Below are 24426 nucleotides of genomic sequence, written 5' to 3'. Positions count from 1 at the left end.
AGGGGGGCTGGGGGCGGTCACGCACTCTGCCCCTCCGCGCTCTCCCCTGCGGATGGCAGGCTGGACTGGTGAGCCGCGGGGGCACTGACACCAGAAGGCCCCCGGCCCCCTCGCACTGGAGTGGCACACCCCTCCCGCCCCTGCGGAGCTCCTCCAGCCCTGGCCACTTGCCGCTCCCCCACCCCACCCCTCCCTGCCGTCCCTACCTCCGTGTCCCTACCTCGTGGCACCTTGCCGGCGCTTCTGAGCCTTTTTCCTCCTCGCGCTGGAAAGCCCGACCTCTTCATATTTGTACTCCGATGGCCCCGGGTCCATCTCTGCCTCACAGAGAGGGGACCTTGTCGCGGGGTCCGCGTGAAGAATAACCCATCACCCGCCTGTCCGGCAGGTGCGGAGGCGTCCGTGAGTCCTCCCCAGGCCGCTCCCCTGCCAAGCCCCACACTCCTCAGGGAAAGTTCTCCAGCCAGGGAGTGGAGTTGGGGGCGCTTTGCTGACCTGTAAGAGCCCTGGGCCTGGCGCATAAATCCAAGGGAGGGCCCCAGCTCAGGGCCCCAAGGGGACATTCCTCCGTGGCGGGAAGCCCACGAGGGGGTGGCCCCTCTTGCCCAGCCGGCCGCATCTCGCAGGGCCCACAGTGCGGCTCCTGCTACCCGCCCCCCCGCCCACCCCCATCCTCCACAGCCCTCATCTCCCTGCCCAGCACTGGGCACACTCTCCATCCCGGCATCTCTCTGCTCTGGGTGGGAACTCCCCCGTCCTGTAGCCCCACCCTGCTTGTCCTGGCGTCTGGGTTGTGAGAGGCTGGGTCACCTCTGGGCCTGGTGGGCACCTGTGCTGGGGGGGAGGGGGAGAGGTGTTTGGGGCTTCAGAGGCACAGCAGTCTTTGCAGGATGGGTGCAGGCGGTGGCCAGGGAGGGGAGCACAGCCCCTGGGGCTCTGCCCTTGAGTCCTCACAAGGAAGGTAGTCGAGGGACAACCAGGCCACCATGGCCAAGGGGCTCACTTTCTCTGTTCAGGCGAAAGTCAGGGTCCAAATCCTGGACTTGGAGGGTATGGGGTAGCTGGGCCTCCGCCACCAACCTGCTGTCCTTTGGTTGTTGGTTTCAATCATTTGGAACACTTTTTGTTGTGAAATACAATGACTATTCAGAAGAGGACATAAAAAAGACGTGCAGCCTGATGATTGAAGGTAAGTGCTCCCCAGTCATCCACCATCGAAGTGAAGACTAGAAATCCCACCTCTCCCCGAAGCTGCTCCCTCCCCCAAAGCCCCCCCCCCCCCAGACTCTCCAGACTCAGAAGCAATGAATTCCTCTGGACCTCCAGAGTGCATGTCCCTAATTGCCCGTGATTGGTTCCTAAAGGTTATGGTTAGAGATGGCTTGTTCTTGAAGCTGCCTTTGTGCCTGGCTTCTGTTGGCCTCATCTGGTGGGCTTTGGGGCTGTGCCTGCCCACAGCTGTGACCCTTCACTGGGTAGGAATGCCTCATCCATTTACTTGCTTTCCTCTGGATGTTGTGCGGTGGTGAGTACTTCTGGGAACAGCGCTGCTCTCCACGCTCGTGCGTGCTGGGTGTCCGCCTGGAGTGAGGGCTGGTCACAGTTGGACACGTGTGGATTATGTGGGTCCACGCCACCTGCATGGCATCCTTTGCTCCTTGAGCTCTCCTGGACTTGGATGGGCTTTGGTGTATCTTAAGCTGGTTCTAATTTGTCTCCCTCATGGACGAATGAGGGGGCAGCTTGTTAGTATCCATGGACATTTGAAATCCTTCGCTGTCCATTTTCCAATTAGGTTTCTCTTTCTTTCTCTTTATCAGCTCGAGCCGTTCTTCACACTCTTTAGACAGACATCTGCCTGTCCTGGCTTCCTTGGGTGGCTGTAATGCATGAGCAGAAGTGGGTGGCTTGAAACAACAGACATTTCTTCTTTGACAGGCGCTGGAGGCAAGAAGCTGGAAATCAAGGGCTGAGAAGGGCTGTGTTCCCTTTGAGGCTCCAGGGAAGGATCCTTTCTGCCTCTGCCAGCTCTGGCAACCCCAGGCATCCCTTCGCTTGTGAATGCTTCCCTCCAACCCCTGCCTCCTTCTGGACATGACCACCTCCCTGTGTGTGTCCAAATTTCCCCCTTCTGTAAGGACACCAGTCAATGGGCTAGGGCCCCGTAATCCAGTATGACGTCATCTTCACTTGGTCTCATCAGCAAGGTCCCTGTTTCCTAGTGAGGTTACACTCACAAGTAGTGGGGGTTAGGACCTGAGCATTTCTGGTGGATGAGCCTCAGGTCCTTTGCCATGACATGTTCCAAATATCTTCTCCACTCTTGCTTTCTGTTTCCATTTTTGAAGGCTATGTTTGGATAAGTGGGAGTTCTTAATTTTAATGTAGTCTTTTTATGGTTGATACTTAATTTTCATATTGAGGAACTCTTCCCTCCCCCAGACCAGGAAAATATTCTCCTGTGTTACTTTCAAGATGCCTTCCCAACTGAGGCATACCCACCTGGAGTAGATTTCTGTGTGTGCAGAGAGGCAGGGCTTAGGTGCCCTGTTTTCCATGTGGACATCAGTTTATCCACAGGCGGCCATGCCCCCTGCTTTGCACAGCAACTCTGTCACAAGTCCGTGGTCCATGCATGTGTGTGTTACATGGGGCTTTGTGCATCCACATCAGGACCGCACAGCCGTGTAAGCTGGACGCCTGCAGATGAGTCCCCTCTTGCTCATTCACAAGATGTCACATGTGTTCTTGTCCCCAAAATTACGATGTTTGGCGAGTTCACACACACAGAAATTCTGCTGGGCTGTCCACTGGCATTTTTTTTTTTTTAATTTTATTTATTTATTTGACAGAGAGAAATCACAAGTAGATGGAGAGGCAGGCAGAGAGAGAGAGAGAGAGGGAAGCAGGCTCCCTGCTGAGCAGAGAGCCCGATGCGGGACTCGATCCCAGCACCCTGAGATCATGACCTGAGCCCAAGGCAGCGGCTTAACCCACTGAGCCACCCAGGCGCCCTGTCCACTGGCATTTATTCATCCTACAGACACAGTTTGGGGGAAAAGGAACATGTTTAAACTTGGAACCTCCCAAAATCCATGACCGTTTTGTTCCCCACTTATTAAGGAAGTTGGGTTTCCCTTCGTCTTAGTCAATGATGTCTTGCCTGAGGTCTTCCATGATTTTCCATGTGGGATTCCCCCATTGCCCTGAAGTCTTCTCCTGAGCATTTGACATTTCCAATACCATTTAAATGGAGTCTTTCAAAAGCTTATTTTCTAATTTTTTGTCACCGCTACATAGAAATATAAAAGCCTTGGACGGACCCTGCTGGACTCTCCCTCCAGGCTTGGTCATGGGTCCACAGATTCACGTGGATTTTCTACACACACGACGTCCAGTCCGTGAGCAGTGACTGTATCGCCTGATCTCCAGGCCTTTCCCGTCCGCTTCTCCTCCCCTACAGCCTGGCTCAGACTTCCAGCACCATGGTTTATAGAACTGATAATAAAAGGCCTTTTTATCTCCTTCCTCATCTTGAAGACAAAGCTTTCACTGTTCACAAGCAGTAAGGGTTGGCGTAGGGAATTTTGTGGCTGGCCGTTATCAATCAGATTAAGGACGCCCCTAGAGTGCTAATAGACTTTCAAAATAATAAATGGATGTTGAATCTTGTCAAATACTTTTCCAGATATTATTTTTTTTTAGATTTTATTTATTTATTTGACAGACAGAGATCACAAGTAGGCAGAGAGGCAGGCAGAGAGAGAGAGGAGGAAGCAGGCTCCCTGCTGAGCAGAGAGCCCAATGCAGGACTCGATCCCAGGACCCTGAGATCACGACCCGAGCCGAAGGCAGTGGCCTAACCCACTGAGCCACCCAGATATTATTGAAATTAATCAAATGACTTTTTAAAAAGATCTTACTTCTTTAAGAGAAAGAGAGGTGGGGGAGGGACAGGGAGAGAGAGAATCTCAAGCAGGTGGTTCCCCACTAAGCAGGGAACCAGATGTGGGCCTCGATCCTGCGACCCTGAGATCATGACCTGAGCTGAAATCCAGAGTCGGACCATGAACCAACGGAGCCCCCAGGCTCCCTGGGGTCATTGTCGTTGAGCAAGGTAGCTGCTCTCAGGGTATGCGCTAGAATCTGCTGGCCGGCGGACTGCGCCAGTGTTGAGTGTCTGGGCATTCACCGGTCAGAGACACCACCCGGTGCCCAACTCTGGGGCCCGTGGGGAGACCAGAAGTCAGGAAGGGACAGAGGCCCAATCTGGCCTCGGAGGAGGGCCTGTCTGCGCGTGGCCTCCCTGCTCTGGCATGATAACACAGAAACTTACCGAGAGAATGCAAGTTCTTCTGGGCATCCTCCCTTTAAGTGTCCACTGGGGCCAGCCTCGCAAGCTCGCGTGGACATCTGCTAGGTGGTGAGCGGGCAGTGACATGTGACTACCTCCAGACAGGACAAGGACCACCGCTCACCATGGTGAAGCTGGGTTGCAGCTTCTCGGGCAAGCCGGGCAAAGACCCCGGGGACCAGGACGGGGCGACCACGGACAGCGTCCCTCTGATCAGCCCCCTGGATGTGAGCCAGCTCCAGCCGCCTTTCCCTGACCAGGTGAGGGCCTCGGCTGGCATGAAGGGCCGTTCCAAGCCTGTCCTGGGAATAGAGGGCCGTGGGCTACGGGTTATTTAGATGTGGTCTCCCCTCAGCACACAGGAGAGCAAGCAGAGGAAGGGCTGGGCTGGGCCAGAACCCTCGTTGGCCACAGGCTCTCTGTGCGAACTGGTCAGCTCTCCAGCTGGTCACCCAGAGTCACCTGTGCACTGTGAGGGGGACTGGCTGCAGGCTGACCGTCAGGACTCACATGCCATCTTGCAGACAGTGCCCAACACATGGTGCCACCCGGCAGGGTCTCCGCAAGGAAGATGCCTTCCCTGCGGCCCGAGGCAGGGTCCTTGGGCCGTGACTGAGAGAGCGCAGCTTTTGGAGGAATCTGGAGGAAGCAGGCCCAGCTCTGGAGTGGCCCTGCCTCACCCCACCTGCGCTCTGGAGTGTGACCATCACCAGGAGTTGTCCCAGCAGGAGGGCAGGCGGCAGCCATCTGTACCCACATCAGTCAACTTTCGTCTGGGGACCACGGGGTGGGGACCTCAGGCGTTGACAGGTGTGCCCCACCCATTGGCCGAGGGCAGTTCTCCAGGGATCTAGGCAGGCTTCAGTGGTGTCTGCTCTAGTGCTGGACCCTGTTCTCGACAGACAGGTGGGCCCACTGTTTGCCCTTGGGAGCTCACACAGCACTTGCCTGGGCCACATCGTGGTAGGGGCCTCGAGACTCTGGGAGCCAGAGGGGGAGGTGTACTTCCTGGAGGAAGGAGCTGAGCTGTGGAACAGCTACGGGGCAGTCCTAGCAGGGAGAGCTGACACCCTTAGAACTGAAGGCAGCCAGCAGATTGAGGGGCTCCATCTGTGGGCCCCCAGGCCGCCATGGCCCAGCAGGCATCCAGCATCCCTCTTCCCCTAGTCTTGGCTTGAACCAGGGGAGCCTAGCCCACTAGACAGTCCTGGCGGCTGGGCAGCACCCACACCACTGCCGGGCAGCGGCCCCCTGCACCCCTCCTAGTCCTCCCCCTTTAGGGTCTTCCTGGATCACCTCTCTCTGCAGGTGGTTATCAAGACGCAGACGGAATATCAGCTTTCCTCCCCGGACCAGCCAAAGAAGTTCCCTGACCTGGAGGCCCAGAAGCTGGCCTGTAACCACCCAGAGGAAGGGCGCAGGGTAACCCCCCCAACCCCGTCCCATGCTGCCCAGTGGTCACTTCCAGGGGGAGGCAGGGCAGGGGAGATGGGGAGGGTGGAGCAGCTGCAGGCACGGAGCCCAGACACCAGCCAGGTTGGCGGGGGCCCCTTGCTCACTCACCTGCTCTCAGCCCAGTCAGAAGCCTTCCTCCTGCTATAAAGGGGGTGAGGGCAGCAGCTGCCTTCAGACCCGCTGTGCAGAGCCAGTCTAGGCCGCCCCTGCTCCTGCGGGGGGCCCCGTTTTTCCCAGGGGTTCACGTGTCCTCTCGAAAGGATGGTGTTTGTTCTTTGTAGCATAGCATTTCTAAGGCGCTTGTTTTCCATCAGTGAAAGCTGCTCCCTCTCCTTTCCTCGCGGGCTTGGAGCTAGAAGCGCCCCTGCCCCCAGGGGCCAGTGAGCCCCTGACGCTGCCCTGGCCCTCGCCAGGCTTCACAACCCCCGCGACAGCGTCCTTCTCCTTTCGCCCGCCCCGCAGCTGCCCACGGCGCGGATGATCGCCTTTGCCATGGCGCTGCTGGGCTGTGTCCTGATCATGTACAAGGCCATCTGGTATGACCAGTTCACCTGCCCCGACGGCTTCCTGCTTCGGGTAAGGCCTGGCGAGCAGCGGGACCGCTTGGGGAGTGGGGCAGTCCAGGCTGACCGGGCGGAGTGTCCCCGCCCCGTGTCCCCGCTGCCTGCCCTCCCCCCGCCCCGAGGGAAGACCCCCTCCGGCGCCGCCCCTGACCCGCCCCCTCCCGCAGCACAAGATCTGCACCCCGCTGACCCTGGAGATGTACTACACCGAGATGGACCCCGAGCGCCACCGCAGCATCCTGGCGGCCATCGGGGCCTACCCGCTGAGCCGCAAGCACGGCACCGAGACGCCCTCGGCCTGGGGGGAGAGCTACCGCGCCGTCAAGGAAGGGCCCAAGGCGCCCACCCAGGCGGGCGCGGCGGGGGCGGCGGCGGCGGCGGCGGCGGCGGGGACGGGGGCGGGGGCGGGGGCGGGGCCGGCCACCGAGCCCCCCAGCAAGGTCGCCGCGCGGGGAGAGAAAGAGGCGGCGCGGAAGGCGGCCGGCAGCGCCCCGCCCCCGGCCCCGCAGTGATGGCCTCGGCGCCTGCAGCCCGGGTAGGTGTGCTGGGGGCCGGGCGGGGACTGATGGGTGGCGTAGTGTGTGTGCGGGGGGGGGGGGGGGGGGGGGGGGGGGTGCCGGGGGAACTGGAAGCGGAGGTGGGGGGGTGTCCCGCGACCTGGAAGCGAAGGGGCGGGGGACTCAGCCACGCGCTCCTAACCACGCAGGTGGGCGGTGGGGGGGTCACCTGCCCGCCTCGCAGCGCGGCTCTCGCCCCTCCTCCCCTCTGTCTTGGCAGCGCCCCGCCGGCACCTGTGACCGCCCTCGCCCGACGCTCTCCCGCGCTGTGGTCGTGCTCCTGCTTCCAGAACTCGCTGATGCCCCTGCCCCCAGCCCGAGCTTGTAGCTCTGTTGCTTTTCTCTAAGTAAAGATTCACATCCGCCTGGGTCTCGTGTTTGTCCTGAGCATCCTCCGACCCGCGGGCCTCTTCCCTGCCCTCTTTCCTTTCCTGCCGTCCTGTCTCCCGCGACTGCCCAGAGGGACCCCTGAAGGATCCCGAAGAGCCGCGTGGACGGGCAGGGAGCCAGCCTGGGCGCCAGGACCCAGCGTGGACTGTGCTTTGTGTGGTCCATTGCTGGGCTCGCTGCAAAGAAATAAGCTGTTCAGGGAATCCTCTGGGACCTGAGCTCCAGCCCTGACTCCCCCAGCACCCCTGCAGCAGAGCTCCTCCTCCTGCTGTGCCTGCACACACACCCCCCCACCCCCCGGGATTTGACAGGAGCGGCTGAATCCCCCTGTTCTGAGCAAGCAGGCCCGGTTCCTGACCCCAACCCAACCGCCTCGCCCATAGCAGAGAGTCACTGAAGAAATGAGAGAATGCATGGGTCCAGAGGGCCCTGGGCCACTGAAGAGGGGACGTGACCCCCTTCCTGGGACATGAGAGGGCTCCCTGCTCCCAGGGCACCCCCACCGCCCACTCCCTTGGAGCTAGAGAGGAGGTGGGAGGTCGGAGGGTGTCGGAGTTAGCAGGAGTCCGTTTACCCAGCCCACAGCACCACCCCTCCCCCTCTGCTTCGGCCCTGTGAAGCCCAGGTCTGCTCCTGCCCGGCTAGGCCTGACCATGGCCCCTACTCCAGTACCTGTCCTCCTCTGAGGCTTTGATCCTAGGCCCCGATACCCCACCTGGTGAGAGGTGAGCTCAGGCCCTAGCACCAAGGGCTGGGATGGGGGTAGGGGGGACACCCTCGGGAGCTCAAGCAAAAGAACCAGACAGGAAAGAGACCGGCCTTTTCAATGGGGCCACCTAGTGTTGGGTGACCTGGGTCAGAGTCCTGGAGGAGGCCCCTCTTGGCCCTAGTGCTGTCCTGTGGGGGGACACAGGGCCCGGCACTCAGACAACGTGAGACCATCCAGCCTCCAGACCAAGGAGGCGAGGTGAGGGGTCTGAGCAGCTATGGAACAGGGGGCAGTGACCAGGAAGCGAGACGGGTGTTCAAGGTGTTCTGAGAAACCACGGACACACTGGAGGCCAGGTGGGGGGCATGGGGGTGGACAGGTCAGGGATGGGCTGTGAGTACTGTGTCCCTCATCACTGGGCTCCTGTCTGTCGAGCCAGCCCTCCATCCATCCATCCACTCACCTGCCAGTCATGACTGTCATCTGAAGATGACAGAGCAGGTACCGGCTCTGTGATTGTCACCTGACCGAAGTGCTTCTGAGCCTTGAGGAGAGAGTCGCCTCTCAACTCTTAAATAGCTCAGTGTGGATTGCCCAAGGAGGGCGTGTTCTTACGTCACTTTGTGCAATGGTCAAAATCAGGAACTTAACTTTGATGCAATACTCTTATTTAATTCATGTTCCTTAGTAATATTTTCCCAACTGTCTCAACAACGTCCTTCATAGCAAAAAAAAGAAAAAAAAAAAGAACCATCTGGCCTGGGATGCGGTCCAAGAGCCGGCCACACCGTCCTTAGTGGTTTCTCCCCTGGGGCAGCTCAGTCTGTGTGTGGTGACCTTCACGGCGTGAAGCACGCAGGCCGTGTCATCTGTGGCCTGGCCTCAGCTTGCGTGCGTGAAGCGTGTTGTCGCGAGCAGCCGGCGGCTGCGTCCCCAGGAGTGAGGCCGTGTCCCCTCAGTGTCACATGGGTGGGGCGTCAGGAGCCACGTGAGGTCCGCTTGTCCGCCCCGCGGTTGGCTTAGATCACTCTGCTAAGGTGGCTTTGGTGGGCCTCGTGACCTTACCATTTGCCCTTTGGAAATTAATACACGTTTTGTGGGAAGATACTCTCAGACGATGTGAGTATTTTGGTCCTCACCAACCCCCGTTTAGCATCCCCCAGCGATTCTTGTCTGGATCAGTCATGCTGCATTTTCCAAGAGGCGACTGTCTGAATTCAGCATTTTTTCTACTCGTAGCTAGCTGACGTAAAGACAAGCTCTCTCTTCTCCCCTTTCATTTTTGTACGTCAGCGCGGCCCACTGATTCCCATCTTCCGATCGGCTAAACCCATCGTCAGTGTTTGCTTTTGTGTTCACGTTGTTTCGTAGCTGGCTCAGGGCAGTCCGTCTCTGGGCACTTCCTAACTTTCTGGCACAAAGATGCTCCAGGCTTGACTGGTGCCACGGCGGTCTGGGAGCCGGTCGCGGGTGTTCCTCCGGCCCCTCGGTGCATCGGGCCGGCGCGGTCTGTGTGATACATGAGGCATGACGTTCACAGTCACACACGCACGACCTGCGTTTCCCTCCTCTCTGTGCATCTGGGTGTGCACATAGACACACGCACATGGGTGTGCGAGTGTGTGTGCGTGCACGGATCAGTCCCCACGAGTCCACACAGCACGCTCAGACACCTGTAGACTGTGCGCCAACCATGTGCACACATCTCCATGACTTCGGAGTGACGCCTCTAATCCCAACCCCAAAACATCCGGTTCATTCTAGTTCCCCCCTCCCTTACTGATAATGCCCCCCTCCAACACAGAAAAACCTGTTCTCGGTGTATTTGTTTGCTTAGGGTTAGAAAACACGGGCATCCTTTTCAAAACTGGTAAGCCCTAGCATGGGTCTCAGATGCGCAGGACTAGCGTTGGGGCCGCTCTGGAGTCTGTCTTCAGTTTGAGCGCAAAGCTGTAGTTAAACCTCTGTGCTCCTCGCGTCCCTGTGTCTGTGCTGCCCTGCGGACACCGAACGGACTCACTATGGCGGCTTGCACTGTTTCTGGGTCCTTCCCCATTTTATTGATTGTATCCTACTATTCAGTATGTAAAACATTAACAGGATTCCGACACGGGAGCGGCTCCCTCCCGCCCCTGAGGGAAATCAGTTTCCCATTTTATTTGTCCCGTTTGACATTTTTCACTGTAAGGATTTCCCCCACACAAGACAATCAATTCTCCGACACAGCCTGGGTGTCCTGCAATTCAGTCCTATGCCGACATCAACTCCCCAGAACTAGCACAGACCCCACAAGTGGAGGCCTTGGTCTCAGGAGCCCGCCTGATTCCAGCTCCGTCACAAGCGTCAGGTCTTCGGGCCACCCACGTTCCTGTCCCACTCGACCACCGAGTGGGGGGATCACGCCTTGTCTTACGACTTTGAGAACTCCGGAAAGCACTGAGCGGGGTACTCGTTTGTGACGAAGTACACAGCTCAGGGAGAGGCGCCGGCTGTGGGCACAGGCGCACCTCGGAAGCCCCGAGCTCCTTGCCCCAGAGCCTGTCGCCCCTGTTCGCACCCTCCGGCCCCCAGGCCAGGAGGGAGCAGCCTCCACACCACCCAGACCTGTGTCATTCGCGTCAACTCGGGCGTGGCTCTGAGTCATGAAAGTCACCCGGGCTCTCGCGAGATCCCGAGTTTTCGGAGCCCTGCCAAGGGCAAGGGGACAAGGGCCAAGAACATTTTTTATTTTTATTTTATTTTTCTCCAAGATTTTATTTATTTATTTGACGGACAGAGATCACAAGCAGGCAGAGAGGCGGAGAGGGGGGTGGGGAACAGGCTCCCCGCTGAGCAGAGAGCCCGATGCGGGACTGGACCCCAGGACCCTGAGATCATGACCTGAGCCGAAGGCAGTGGCTTAACCACTGAGCAACCCAGGTGCCCCCAAAGGCAGAGGCTTTAACCCACTGAGCCACCCAGGCGCCCCAAGAACATTTTTTATTGCCACGCGGTCCCTTACAGGCACTGAGAATCACCGGCCGCCAGTGTGAGCGCTCTCCTGGCTCCTGACCCGGCAGGACGGTCCCCCGCCCGTTCCCCGCCTGCAGTGAATAATTTTGCGTCTGTGCTCTGTGCTGCAGAGATTTACCTTCCGGGCAAATTCCCTGGAGCAGTCTTGCTGACTTAAAATCTTTTACTTTACAAATGTCATGATTTATACCTGAAAATTCAAACCAGGGCCAGGGAGCAACAATTCCCTCCCCTCAAAGGCCCGTCTGGCTTGAGCGAGAATCGCATGGACGTGAGACAGAGGCGCCGGACAAAGTCAAACCTAACGGCATCCGTCTGTGCGGTCCGGGGAATCAGCAGGCGTGGGGACTTCAAAGTCGTGCAGATGAGGTCCATCTGTCACCTCACAGAAAGGGGTGGCCTGGGACTTGAGAGGAAAGGGTGCTCTTCGCAGGGCGATAAGAAGGGCAGAGGTTTGCCGTGCAGATAGGTCACTCCGATGAGATCGATCTGCTTGTCACCCTTATTTGGGGAAAGACCCCAACTTAATTTCTTCTGTGTCGTTAAGGGGGAACAGGAGTGTGTCTTGGGCCTGCAGGATCTGAAGTGCCCTCAGCACCCAACGACCCCCAGCCTAGCCCGGGCTGAGGGGTCTGTCCTGAACCCCTCCCCCAGCGTCCCCAACCTTTCAAGCTCCGTTTAAAAGCTGACTTGTGGGGCGCCTGGGTGGCTCCGTGGGTTAAGCCGCTGCCTTCGGCTCAGGTCATTATCTCAGGGTCCTGGGATCGAGTCCCGCATCGGGCTCTCTGCTCAGCAGGGAGCCTGCTTCCTTCTCTCTCTCTCTGCCTGCTTCTCTGCCTGCTTGTGATCTCTGTCTGTCAAATAAATAAATAAAATCTTTTTTTTTTTTTTAAAAGATTATTTATTTATTTATTTGACAGAGAGAAATTACAAGTACACTGAGAGGCAGGCAGAGAGAGAGAGAAGGAAGCAGGCTCCCTGCTGAGCAGAGAGCCCGATGCGGGACTCGATCCCAGGACCCTGGGATCATGACCTGAGCCGAAGGCAGCAGCTTAACCCACTGAGCCACCCAGGTGCCCCCCAATAAATAAAATCTTTAAAAAAAAAAAAAAAAAAAAGCTGACTTGTGAACCCAGTTACGTTTCTGTTAGTGAGTCTTCTCGTGCTCTGTGATCAAAATGCCATTAACTTAATCATCTGATATAGTCAGTCTCTAATTTTTAAAAGACCTTTCACAAACGTGTTGAACTTGATTAACTAGATGTCTTGGGTATTTCAGGCTCTAACCCTGAATGGGTACATCACATTCTCGGCGTTGTGAACGTCGTGTGGACCTGCTACCTGCCCAGCAAGCCTCCGTGAGCACTTGGGAGCTGCTCAGCATCACAGCGAAGTCAGAGCTAGTCAGACCTTGAATGAAACTCTCTCACACTTTATTGCAATAAAGTTTAACCCTTCAAATTTCGAGTTACTGATACTGCTCAGCAGGAGCCAGCAGGACTTCAGGGTGTTCCCAGGGCTCAGGGCAGACCTAGCCAGGCCTGCAGGAACCATGCCCGCAGGGCACCGGACAGGCCTCCTGCCCTTGGCCTGGCTCCTTTCTCAGGGTCCCTTGAGTTTTGCTCTCCCCCCAGTTTTACAGAAACCTGTCATAAAAACCCTTGCACAAACCAGAGCCCTGCCCTGCAACCCCGTGTTGTTGACGGCGTAAGATACAATGTCCCAACGCTACAACATTTCCTCCACAAACAGACTGTGTCCACGTTCACGGGCTCCCTGACACAGGACCCCCGGGATGAGGAGATTCAGGACAATGTGAGAAACTGCTCAGAGGGGGAAGAAATGCTGGGCTCTCGGTTCGAGGTCAAACGGGCAGTCACGCACAGGGCACTGTGGTCTTTGGGGCCAGCTGTCCTTCTCCTGGACACGCCGCAGGCACGGGGTGAGTCCTCTGTGAATTAATGCTGTGTCCAGGCTAGGCAGCCCTGGGTAATCAGACGCACGGTCAGCCCTGGTCCCCTGGCGCCCATCCCGGCGCGACCCACATGCGAGGGGGTAATTTAAGCAGGACGTGAGTTTGGCTGGTGTGGGTTCCCCTGTGACCCAGCGGGAAACAGAGCGCGGCATCCGGTCGAGGACGGTGTTCATGCATGTGCCCGCCAACCCCACGAGGTTCACTGGGGTGCACCTACCCCCACCACCCGCCAATGAGACTGTCCCCGGTTCCAGTCATCTCCTCCCGTCTCTTCAGGGCAGCTCGCACGTGCAGCCCTTGGACACCATCCTCAAGGTCGCTTCAAGGTTACATGCCTCCCCCTGTCAGGCAAACACTGAGGGCCAGGCCTGGGCATTCGGGGGTGGGATCCAGCAGGTGAGCCTTTGCTGGCCATCACCCTCCCAGAAACAGAGACACGGCAGCGTGTCCCCTCATCATCTGGGAGCACAGAGCCTTCTCCCCAGCCAGGCACCTGCCAGCCACGGCCCAGCAGAAAGGTGAGCCCGTGCGGGGGTAGTCAGGAGGGCGACCCAGCTCACAGGGTTAGAGCACACTGCAGTCGGCTGCCACGGCTGGAACCTCTTAGAACTACAGGTTCCCGGGGGCCTTGCGGTGGGGCCCTGACGTGGGACCCAGTGGGACCCTGGGGGCTGCATCTTGAGGAAGACAGAGGAACAGAGGCTGGTCCTCCCTCAGAGTCCTGCGGTGTGGTGATGCTTCCGGGGCCCCCTGTGCACGCATGTGCCCCACGTGCACTCACACATGCACCTGGGCCGGGCACACGCACACACACTCATAGGCCAGGCATGTGGACACGTACGTGCAAACGTGCGCGCATGTGTCCTCTCACTCCGGCCCCTCCCCCAGCACCCCAGTGACAGATCCCCAGGCACATTCTCTGCAGGAGACTCTGTCCCTCGGTGTGGCAGTGGAGGAGGCAGGTGTCCTGGGGGGTTGAGTAGGGCTCCTTGAACTGGCCAGAGTTAGACCTGATGCATTTTTTTTTAAAGATTCTATTTCTGTCTTTGAGAGAGGCGAGCACGGGCAGGGGTGATGAAGTCCCAGAACCTAAGTCAGGTTCGATGGGGTGAGGAGGTTCGGAGCCGACGACTAAAGAAAGAATTCTTAAGACGTTGTTGGTGCAAAAGGTGATTTATTAGAGCACGGGGACAGAGCCCGTGGGCAGTCGGAGATGCGGCTGCTGCCCGGCATTGTGAGGGTAGGCATGTTATATACCCTGCGGCTGGGGGAAGGTGAGGGGAAGGGAGCTTTCAGTGGAGTTTTCATATGCTAAAGATGCCTACAAGGTGCCAGGATGTCCCAGGCCTGCCGGAGGCCTTGCCCTAGCGGCTGGATCAATCTTGTCTTTAGACCAGCCATTAGCATTAAGATAGTTGGGAGACTTTTTGGTGGGGTGTCACAATCCTGTTATCAATCGTCTTTGTTAGTGAGATGTAGGACATTTGTAAGCCAAGGGAGACTCCTGTCTAGCAGGATTGTGAGCTCCCCGCAGGTTAACTATTTGCTTATTGTTCATGGCAGTCAGGGCTGCCTGAGGGATGCTACACGTATGGAGGGGAAAGGGTGAAGAGGGGGGGAGCAAGGTGCCAGCTTTTGCTTTGTCCTCAGCCAGCCTCCTGCTCCCTCATCAGGGGGAGGGGCAGAGGGAGAAGCAGACTCTCCGCTGAGTGGGGAACCTAACAAGGGCCTCGGTTCCTGACCTGAACCAAAGGCAGACGCTTCACCAACTGAGCCTCCAGGCGCCCCAGGTCGGACGAGTGTTCGGAGTAGACACCGCCCCGCCCCGCCCCCGCGTCTCGCAGGCCAGCGGGGCCATCCGCACAAGATCCCAGCAAGAGCGGACCAGACGCCTCCTGGGGAACTGGAAGAGGACTCGGGGCTGGAGGCCAAGGGCCCCCCAGGCTCAGCGGCCTTCCTGAGCCCACACAATCTGAAAGGGCTGGGATGTCCCGCAGCCAGAGTAAGAGACCAACAGTCCTACAAAATGGTTCCTTTAGGCGTTTTCTCTTTATTGTGTGCACAAGTGTGTTATTTCATGACCTTAAAAATCATGGCCTTTGAAGGGACAGGACTTCTTTGTCCTCTGTCTACTGTCTCTGGGCCGCGCGGCACAGCGCTGTAGGGTGGGGCGATTGCCATCACCACGCAGCTTGCCCGAGGAGCGGGGGCGTCCCTGCCCGCAGCTAGGCCTTGGCTCGCAGGCCCCCAGGGACCGTCCCCAGACAGAGCCTAACCCTAACCCTAACCCTGTGAGAGCCGTGGGTGCCCTCTGGGGGTTTGGCCCTGGCCTAGAGTGGGTGTGGGTGGGGCTGTTGGGTCCTCATCCCGTGCCACTACTGTGGGGGCTGGAGGGTCCCCACTGTTCCTGGGAGGCTCTTTCTCAGCCTGGGGCCCAGACCAGGCGCCCTGCTTTGGACATCTCAGAGACCAAGTGCTGGCACCCCTTGGAGTGGATCCCAGTGCCAAGCACTGCCCCCAAGAAATCTCTGGCACCCAAAGTTCACCCAGTGAGCCCTGGGTTCGAGGGACCCTCCTGGGCAGCTACTCTTGTGACCTGGGGTCCTACCTTGTGCCTTTCCTCACACTGTCCTCTTGCCCAGAGCCCCTCCCTCCCTTCTCTGCCCCCCGACCAGCTGCCTCTGGCCAGGCTCCTCCCTGTGCTATCCTGGGCCCAGGAAAGACGAGAACAGTCCAGCCTCCATGTTCCATGAACACGTGTTAAGTGTATCCAGGCTGCTGGGTGGGGACTTTTGGTTTAGCAACAGACCACGGGATCTGCTGCGCTTCCACGAGAGAAGTTGAAATAGAGAAGTCTGCTGCTGGCGGGTCCTGGGGGTGGTGCGCGCCTGCCCGGAGAGGCCATGTCAAGGCAGTGTGGTCATGGCCTACGCAGACGAGGCAGGATCACAGCTTCCAGGGTCTCTGGGTGGCTTGCTCTGGGGCTCCTGAGCTAGGACCAGACGGGTCAGCTCAAACGACAAGAGCAGGGTTTGGTAAGCTCCGTGGGGTGGAGTGGGGTGAGGTCCTGTCTAAGGGGCCCGTGAGAAGGTCTCTGCAGGCAGGTACACGGTTGACCAGAAGGGCTGCTCGGGGGTCACTGAGGGACTTGCTGCCCCGTGGCTGTGGTCTGGGGCCCGAGCTTTCGCAAACCAGCCTGAGCCAAATACTTGCCAGAGCAGCACCTGGCCACGGGCCCAAGGGCACCAAGGGGGCTGGGGACATGGGCCTGGCACTGACTTCAAATGTAGCGGGAGAGTCCCTGCCACCTGCACATTTAGAGACAGATGAGCCGAGGCTCTGGCAGCGCCCCAGCTACCCCCCATTTCCAAAGTCTGGCCCTAGCTCTCTGCTGGAGCCGAGGGACCTCTGTGGAGCCCAAATGACCCTTACATGGGCATGGGCATGGAGTGTGAGGGTCTCAACCCCACCCAGGGCACAGAGCAGAGGGGGCCGTGTCGTAGTGTCCCCTGCTCCGACCCCACAGCCAAAACCAGCTCACGTGTTTCATGTTCTCGTCTGCAGACCTCACTCTGTTCTCATGGGGAGAGCGTCTGCAGATGGCCAGAAACCCCAGGGTGGGGAGTGACGTCTGCACAGCCTTCTGGGTGAGGGGACAAGGTTGGAGAGCGTACCACCTGGCTATAGCCACCCTCCTCTGGGAAAGCGAGGCTGGGGACAGGCTGAGGCAGGGAAGGAGCAGACTCAGGTCTGACCGGGTGTCCATGCTGAGGACACACGCTGGCCTTCTCATTCCCAGCCACAGTGGGGCTGCAGGGGGCCCCCCACGAGCTCCCAGAGTCAACGGCATGGGCAAAGGCATGAGTGTGTGTGTCGGCGCCCTGACGGCAGAGGGTGGCCTGGTGTCCCCACACACCGCCAGCGCCCCCACGTGTCCTGGGAGGAGGGGCAGGTGTCTGTAAACGCTGCTCAGGAAGAGGGCCACAGGGAGCCGGCGCGTCGGCCCTGGTCCCCCCAGGACGGTAACCTGCTGTGTCGACAGCAGCAGGCACGAGCTCTTCCCGAGGAGCGGGCTAGACCCTAAGAGGACCTGCTGCCTCCCCAGCCTGCTCTCAGGTAGTCTCGTCAAAGAGCCCCTTTCCAAACGGTTCGGGCCAGCTGGGCTGACATGGTCACTGTGCCTTCAGAGCAGCCCGTGGGGCCCTTGGGCCAGTGTGAGGGCTGCAGGGCGAGTGTCCTGACCAGATGTGAGGTCCTGTGTGCACCACCTGGGCCTCGGGGAGGCCATGTCCACAGCCACGGCCCGGCAGCCCCTCCTGCCGTCACACGGGGTCAACCCCAAGACCCTGGGGTGTCTTCAGCTGCAGAGACACGAACTGGCAGAAGCACAGGCCCAGCTCCAGGTGGCCCGGAGTCCCCTGGGCGTCTTCCCAGGCGGGGAAGTGCGCGTGGGCCACGCAGCAAGTGTAGCTGGAAGAGAAGCGCAGCAGGGCCTCTCGGAACAGGGCCTCGCCGTCGGGGGCCCGCAGGAAGACCTGGCGGCAGTCCTCCAGCAGCACGTACACGAAGTAGAGCTTGTTCATGGTGTCGCAGCCCATCAGCAGCGAGTGGGGCGCCAGCAGCACGTTGGCCTCGCCCACCCGGAGCGCCAGCTCCCGCATCTTCTCCCGAGAGAACCTCCGGAACCAGCACAGGGCGTTCACGCCCAGGACGATGAGCAGAGGGCAGAAAAAACCCGTGGCGGACACTAGGTAGAAGCGCTCGGCCGGCGGGCTTCTCTGCAGCCCCAGAACGACGGTGAGAACGAACGCCATCAAGGAGAGGACGATCAGGAAGATGCCCAGCGGGACCCTGCAGCCCACGTAGCGGAGGCAGGACCTGGGGGACCGCACGCCGTTCAGGATGCCCAGGGCGTGCCTGTAGACCTCGGGGTCCTCTAGCACCTCCTTCAGGGGGTCTGGGATGACGAGGGTGCTGAAGGACCCCACCTTCCACGAGGGCAGGCTGTCCCTGTTGATGCAGCTTAGGCTCAGCAGGGCCTTCCCACTGTAGAGGGCGGGCGCCGGGCGCCAGGCGGGCAGGGCGCACTCCAGGCGGTGGCTGGCGTGGCACAGCAGCTGCCCCAGCTTGCGGTAGAAGCGACTGTCCGTGGCCTCCAGGTAGGTCAGGTGGCTGAGGTGCAGCGGGACCTGGCAGGGCCGCAGCAGGACGGGGATGACCGGCTTCCTCTCCAGGCAGTAGCCGAAGAGAGACAGGTCGGCCTCCAGGAGGCACCACCGGCTCCGCACGAAGTCCTGGCTCAGCACCAGCAGCACTTTCTGGCTCTGCTGGATGCACTCGGCCATGTTCTCCAGGACATTCCGGCCCGGGGTGAAGTCCCGCTCGTGCAGGCAGACCCGCAGCCCCGGGAGATCGGCCTCCAGCCGGCCGATGAGCCCGCGCGTCCACACAGCGTCCACACTGCTGTAGCTCACAAACAGGTGGAACTTCTCGCCCGACCGCAGAGGGGAGATGGCCAGCGCCGCGCCCTCGTCCCCAGGGCCAGGATCCATGGAGGCCACCTGGGAATCCACCCCCGGGGAGCTGCCTCTGGTCTCCGGAGAAGGTCCGCCCTCGGACTGCAAGAGATGGAGACAGACTGACCCGGTGGGCGGACGACCGCAGGCCACCCGTCAAGACAGGACTTTGGTCCATGGTCTGCGGCCACCAGCTCAGCCACCGACCGCCCGAACCACTTGCCAAGCCTGCCAGGAAATGATCCGTACAGTGAGTTTTCCCACCCACTCAGGACCCACTGGAGAAAGCCAGCATGCTCCCTTGACCAACGTCAGGAGACCCGTCTTCCAGCTCCCTGTCCCACTTCTCCATCAGGGCACCTGAGCCCCCTTCCCACCAGGACGCCTCCCATCCCCTGCTTGCCCTCGGTCTCTGCTGCGCACACGCACACGCGCGCACACACACACACACACACACACACACACACACACACACGTGGCATGGGACCCCCAATCAGTAAACTCTGAGAACTCAGCCTTGTTCTCATCTGCGGGGGCTTCCTTGATGTCCACACGACATCGGCTTTGAAAGGTCTGGGGTGCACGGTGGCTGCACCGTCCCGTCCTTTCTGTCTCTTCAGCGGCGGCTCATGTGGTTACTGGTCGGGAGGGGCTGCTGTGGACTGGATGTTGGTGTCCCCGGACTCACGTGTGGAAGCCCCGACCCCCAGGTGATGTTATTGGTAGGTGATGAGGGCAGAAGGGTGGAGCCCCACGGATGGGGTGAGCGCCCTCACCCCTCACCCCTCCAGCAGTGAGGACGCAGGGGCAGGCCCTGGGCACAAGCCCGCAGGTGGCCGCCCCAGACCCTGAGCGCAATGGCTCCCCGATCCCAGAGCCCCGGTCTCCAGACTGTGGGAAATGACCGTCTGTTCTCGAAGTCCCCAGACTGTGTGCTGTGTTCCAGAGCCCAAGCCGACCGAGTCAGTGCTCCTCCGTAATGTGTGCTGCACGGAAGGCTGTCCCACTCTCCGGAACACACTAGAACTCTCTCCTGTGGCTCCAGAGCCACACGTCACTTCCCGCTGCTCTGATTCGTGATCAGAGCTCTGAGCTGCTGCTCAGCCACTGGAGCTCTGCCTGCCGCGTCAGAGGAGGGTCACCGCGCGCCGTCTCCCCAGGACTCACGGCTGAGACGCTCCCCATGCCCGTGGCTAGCTAAGGTGACCCTGCCCAGAAGCTCTGCCCACTGCAGCCCTGCACACCCACGTGGTAGCTGGTTTGATGGACAGCGTCCCGGGCACGCTGGGCACACTGGGGGCTGCGATGCCGCTTGGCCAGGCCATCGCCAAGGGAGACCCCTCCCCTCCTGGTGAGTGGGAGCAGCAGAGTCAGGACCACCGGGGACCTGCTCCGGGAAGTGCAGAGGAAGGAGCCCGTCCGCCCACTCCCCGCTTCCACAGGGGCCCGGTCCCCACCTGCTCTATCGGTCCCTGGGAGGGAGGCACCCACGTAGTGCTGATGGGGGGGACACATCCCCCAGCCCAGCCCAGCTCAGCATGGGGCTGGAGCTTTCGCACAAGGCCCCAGTGTCCACCTTCCTGCCGGCAAGCACTGCTGCAGGCCATTCCCCCAAGCCACCCCCCTTCCAGGTGGCACCAGCACCCAAGGACGGCAGCTCTGGAGCACACAAGTGGAAAGCTTGGCTTCCCCAGGCTCCCCCTAGGGAGGGCTGGCCCCCCTTCTCTCACCGGTGCCCTGCAAATGGGTAGTAAGGACGGGCCCTTGTCCAGGAGAAGCCGGCACCTACTCCACGGCGGTCAAGCGCTGTGACAGACACTGTCCTGGGCCCCGGGCGCCTGAAGAGTGCGGACTCTGGGCCGGCTGGCTCCTCACCGCCCCGTCTTCTTCGTCCTCGTCCTCGGGGAGGCCTGGCAGACAGCCCGGGACCCTCGCTCAGCGCTCTCCCCAGACAGAAGGAAGTTTGTACCCAATGCTTTCTAGAGGCGTCTCCGATGAAGCCAAGTAGCGGGACACCGAAAACAGGAAGCAAATCGGGGAAGCCCCCCCTGTGGAAGCGGATGGGTGGGCGGGGCAAGAGGCACAGCCCTTCCCAGAGCAGATTTGGGCTGGGACTCCGGGGCCTGGAGATCCGGGGCTCTTGAATCTGTCTGAAAGCGACGCTGGGTGCCTACGACGTGACTTTGCCAGACCCACCGGGTTTGCGGCTGCTGGGCCGGGCCCTCCAGCTGGAAGACGGGATGGGAAAGACTGGCGGTGCTTCTGTGGCTCCGGGCTGGCGTCACTGGAACAGGTCTGGCCAGGGGCAGGGGTGGACCCGTGGGGCGGGCTGCACCCTCCAAGAGAAGGTCCCAGTTGCTGGGTGGCCTCCCCAAACAGCCACAGGAGGCTCAGGTCACCTCCCCGGCTCCTGCCCTCTCAGGCCAAGCAGCCTGGGAGCTGCACCCCGCAACACCATTTCCCAAAGCCCCCCCACACCCCGTCACTGGCTCCTTCCCCAGTTCTACTCAGAACCCACGGGAGTAGCCGTCTGTGTCCGTCCGGGCCCTTTCCGCTTCCCAAGACCTCCTCCCCCTTGAGCCAAGGGTGTGTCCCCGAAGGCTGGGCTCCGGGCTCAGCTGTGGTCACTTCACAAACGGCTGTTCACACTCGCGGCTGAGGACACTCAAGTGAACAGACCCTGTCCTGCGATTCCTGGGAACCCAGGCAACCCAGGGCCCACGGAGCTCTGGAAGCGGGCGGAGCTGGTGACACCGGCACTCGCTGCAGACCGCTCTGGAACACACCCTGGCCGCGTCCCCAGAAAAGCGTGGAGAGAGTGGTCTGCCCTGTGAGGACAGAGTCCTGTGGGACAAGGCCACATGCCCGGCTGACAGAATCCTGCCTGAAATGACAGGACTTCGAGGGACACACACGTCCAGAATTGTCCCTTTTTTGGAGGATAAAGATTTTCTTTTCTTTATTTTTTTTTTAAGTTTTTGTTTTTTTTTTTTAAGATTTCATTTATTCATTTGACAGGCAGAGATCACAAGCAGGCAGAGGCAGGCAGAGAGAGAGAGGAAGGGAAGCAGGCTCCCCGCAGAGCAGGGATCCCCATGTGGGGCTCGATCCCAGGACCCCAGGATCATGACCTGAGCTGAAGGCAGAGGCCTTAACCCAGTGAGCACTCAGGTGCCCCAAGATTTCTTTTTTTTTTAATTTGAGGGAGGCTGGGTGGCTCAGTGGGTTAAAGCCTCTGCCTTCTGCTCAGGTCATGATCTCAGGGCAGGGAGCCTGCTTCCTCCTCTCTCTCTGCCTGCCTCTCTGCCTACTTGTGATCTCTGCCTGTCAAATAAATCAAATCTTTAAATATATATATATTTTATTTGAGAGAGACAGAAAGAGCAATCACACAAGCAGGGGCTTGGGGAGAGCGACAGGGAGAAGCCAGACTCCCGGAGCCTCGGTGCTGGGGGCTTCAGGGCCCACTGGGCTGGGTGGGGGGAGTTCCTGGGCTCGGGGCTCCGTCCCAGGACCCTGAGACCATGACCCCGGCCCCGGAATCAGCTGAGCCGCCAAGGTGCGTATATTAGAGTTTCACAGCTAGTCCTTCGAGGGGCTCACCCCTCCCTGCTCGCCCTGCGGTCTCCCACCATCAGATGGACACCCAGCCCTCACCAACACCCAGTCTTCTGAAGCCAGTGTGGCCGGGGAGGAGAGGGGCAGAAGCCTCTGGCCTCCAGGCTTTGGCTCCTGCTTCTGGTGAGCAGCCGCTAACGGGGCTCAGGCGTGGCTTGCACTGGCAAGGTGCCAGGAGGGAGGACGGAGAGGCCAAAAGCGACCCCAAGGGAAGCCCCTCCGCTCAGCCCCTGGGAGACTCCGGGGCTCTTTGCTCCTGTGACCTGTGCCCAAGGGTGGGGTGGGGGGAGTCTCACTCCCATGCCCGGGGTGGGGGGGGCGTCACAGTCAGAGCCAGAGGGTGACCCTCCTGCCGGAGCTGGGTGGGAACCCCCTGACAGCTGGGGCCAAGGGCGCCGGAGGTCTGCGGCCCAGAGCTCTCCCAGCTGCATAGCCACTCGCACTCGGGTCCTGTAGCATTTGGGGACCCCCCCACTTCCTGCAGTCACACTTACCCGGGTCTGGGTGGGTGCGCTGGTCCTGGACCCAGACTTCATCCCACCGGGGCCAAAGGGAGACTGAGGACTTTTCACTGCCCCCCACCTCTCTCTCACACACACACTCACATCTGGCCTGGGGTGGGGGGACCCTGCTGAGCCCAGGCCCCGCTCAGACCGGCCTGGGGAGGTCCGGGGAGTGTGGGAGTGGGAGGTGGGGGCTCAAGCGGACCATCCCGTGTCGCACACTAACTCAGCTTCCCTAGCCCACAACTCTTCTCCAAGGCCTGTTTGCTCCTAACCCTTAAGTGCCACGGGCAGTGTTCCCGCAGATCCCTGGGGTCTCGGGTGAGCGTGACGCCCCGACCTCCCAGCCCCCAGGGTTCCGGTGTTTGCCCACCCAGTTCTGCAGGCCCCCTGCTCCTCTGGGCGTGGGAGTGGGGGATCCTGGGGGCACCCCGGTCCTGCCTGCCTTCCTTGGGCCTGGGCCCGCCCACTCCACCCTGACTCTGGGCAAGTCACTGGGTGTCCAGCACCAGGAAGAGGGGTCTGGACAGGGAGAGGGAGCTGGGGAGGCATTGGGGTCCACACAGCACAGCCACTGGCGGGGCGTGGGGGGTGGGGGAGCGAGATGCTTGCACCCCTCTCCAGGGAAGGTGACCCTCCCCGCCCTTGCCCTTCTGGGACACTCCCACCCCTCCCCTGTCACAGGTCAAGGGCCAAGGCTGCTCACTGAGCCCCCCCATCCGTAGTCAGGGACCCTCCGGGCAGTGCTCAGTTGTCCTTGGGGCCTTGTCAGTGACACAGGCAACATTGCACTCATAACCCAGCAACGGCCCAGGACAGGCATGTCGGCCTGAGCGACCCCCTGGCCTGCAACCGGCTCGGTTCAGGCCCCTCAGACCTCAGGGACCCCAGAGAGGGCGCAGCTTTCCTGGCCCACCTGGGCTGCTTCTTCCCAACTCTGTGCTCTGCCCTGGCGCTCTGGAAGCTTCCCAGGGACCATGAGGCTCACTTCCCTGTGGGCTGCTCAGCTCCCGACAGGGACCACCTCCTCACGGCAGTCCCTCTGCCCCGTGTTCCTGGTCCCCTCACAGCCCCTCACCATGGGACAGCGACTGTTTGCCGAAGCCGCTGGGAACAGGAGGAGTTAGGGGGAGAAGAGTGGAGAGGGGTGTGGGCGGCTGCCTTTGGGGCAAGTTCGCCCCTCCCACAGGCAGGGACTGACCCAGGCCCCGGGCATCCTGGCCACTGCTGGTAGCTGGAAAGGAAAGCAGAGGGAGGGAGAGAGGAGAGAACCCTGAGCAGGGAAAGGAGGCAGGAAGGCAGGCAAGCGGCTGAGCAGGCGGTCACCAGGCTGCTAGCTGGTCTGGGTGGCTGCGGCCCCTCGGCTCCCCGGGCCCACCCAGGGACACTGAGGGCCTCTTGCCTGCCCTTCCAGCCAGACCTGGGTCTCCCCCAGTCCTGAAAGCATCTAAGTCCATCAGCCCTTGTGCACCCCTGAGCCCAGTCTGGTGGGAGAGCTGAGTATAGACACGACCCCACCCCGGGTTCTTGGATAACCTGGGGGCCCCCCACCCACGTGTGTTGCCGGGACAGAGTCTGGAAAGCAAGCCTTCGCCCCCAGCCCTTGAGACCAGAACGTGGAGGGCTGCGACACAAGAGGCAGGGTGCCGCCTCACCGGGATGGTTCCTCCCAGCTGCTGGCTGTCCTGTCCCTTGGTGGTCGCACCGTTTCCTAGCCCATGGCCATCAAGCGTCTGAGTTAGGGCTGGATCGGAAGAAGAGCAGAAGTCCTAAG

At 60.3% G+C, this 24426-nt stretch overlaps 2 protein-coding genes and 1 long non-coding RNA gene across 5 annotated transcripts in view; 2 read left to right on the top strand and 1 right to left on the bottom strand.

Moving 5' to 3' along the window:
• CALY (calcyon neuron specific vesicular protein) overlaps nucleotides 1–7299 on the top strand; it is a 9202-nt gene extending 1903 nt beyond the window's left edge. For all 3 annotated transcript variants that reach the window (XM_059398892.1, XM_059398893.1, XM_059398895.1), the window contains exons 2-6: nucleotides 4456–4614; nucleotides 5663–5776; nucleotides 6272–6385; nucleotides 6540–6907; nucleotides 7150–7299. In XM_059398892.1, the coding sequence (XP_059254875.1) occupies nucleotides 4480–4614; nucleotides 5663–5776; nucleotides 6272–6385; nucleotides 6540–6884 (708 nt within the window). In that variant the 5' untranslated portion in view covers nucleotides 4456–4479 and the 3' untranslated portion in view covers nucleotides 6885–6907; nucleotides 7150–7299. The remainder of the gene's footprint in view (nucleotides 1–4455; nucleotides 4615–5662; nucleotides 5777–6271; nucleotides 6386–6539; nucleotides 6908–7149) is intronic.
• Nucleotides 7300–14185: 6886 nt separating this feature from the next.
• Nucleotides 14186–20541, bottom strand: LOC132016901 (uncharacterized). The gene is made up of 2 exons (XM_059398891.1): nucleotides 20262–20541; nucleotides 14186–18633 (listed from the first exon to the last, which is right to left on the bottom strand). Exon 2 carries the CDS (start codon nucleotides 18565–18567, stop codon nucleotides 17338–17340), a length of 1230 nt encoding a protein of 409 aa, XP_059254874.1. The 5' UTR covers nucleotides 18568–18633; nucleotides 20262–20541; the 3' UTR covers nucleotides 14186–17337.
• A 193-nt stretch (nucleotides 20542–20734) lies between these two features.
• On the top strand, nucleotides 20735–21493 carry LOC132016902 (uncharacterized). Its single transcript, XR_009404055.1, has 2 exons — nucleotides 20735–20824; nucleotides 21238–21493. It is a non-coding gene; the product is annotated as an uncharacterized LOC132016902 (long non-coding RNA).
• The last annotated feature ends 2933 nt before the right edge of the window (nucleotides 21494–24426 follow it).

The sequence above is a fragment of the Mustela nigripes genome, chromosome 4 (assembly GCF_022355385.1).
Source record: "Mustela nigripes isolate SB6536 chromosome 4, MUSNIG.SB6536, whole genome shotgun sequence".
NCBI lineage: Eukaryota > Metazoa > Chordata > Mammalia > Carnivora > Mustelidae > Mustela > Mustela nigripes.
Note: the sequence above shows the minus strand (reverse complement) of the source record. Positions and strands in the feature narration are given on the sequence as shown.

Excerpts from the sequence above, each read along its gene's own strand:
- LOC132016901 (XM_059398891.1), bottom strand. The coding sequence starts at position 18,567 with ATGGATCCTGGCCCTGGGGACGAGGGCGCGGCGCTGGCCATCTCCCCT.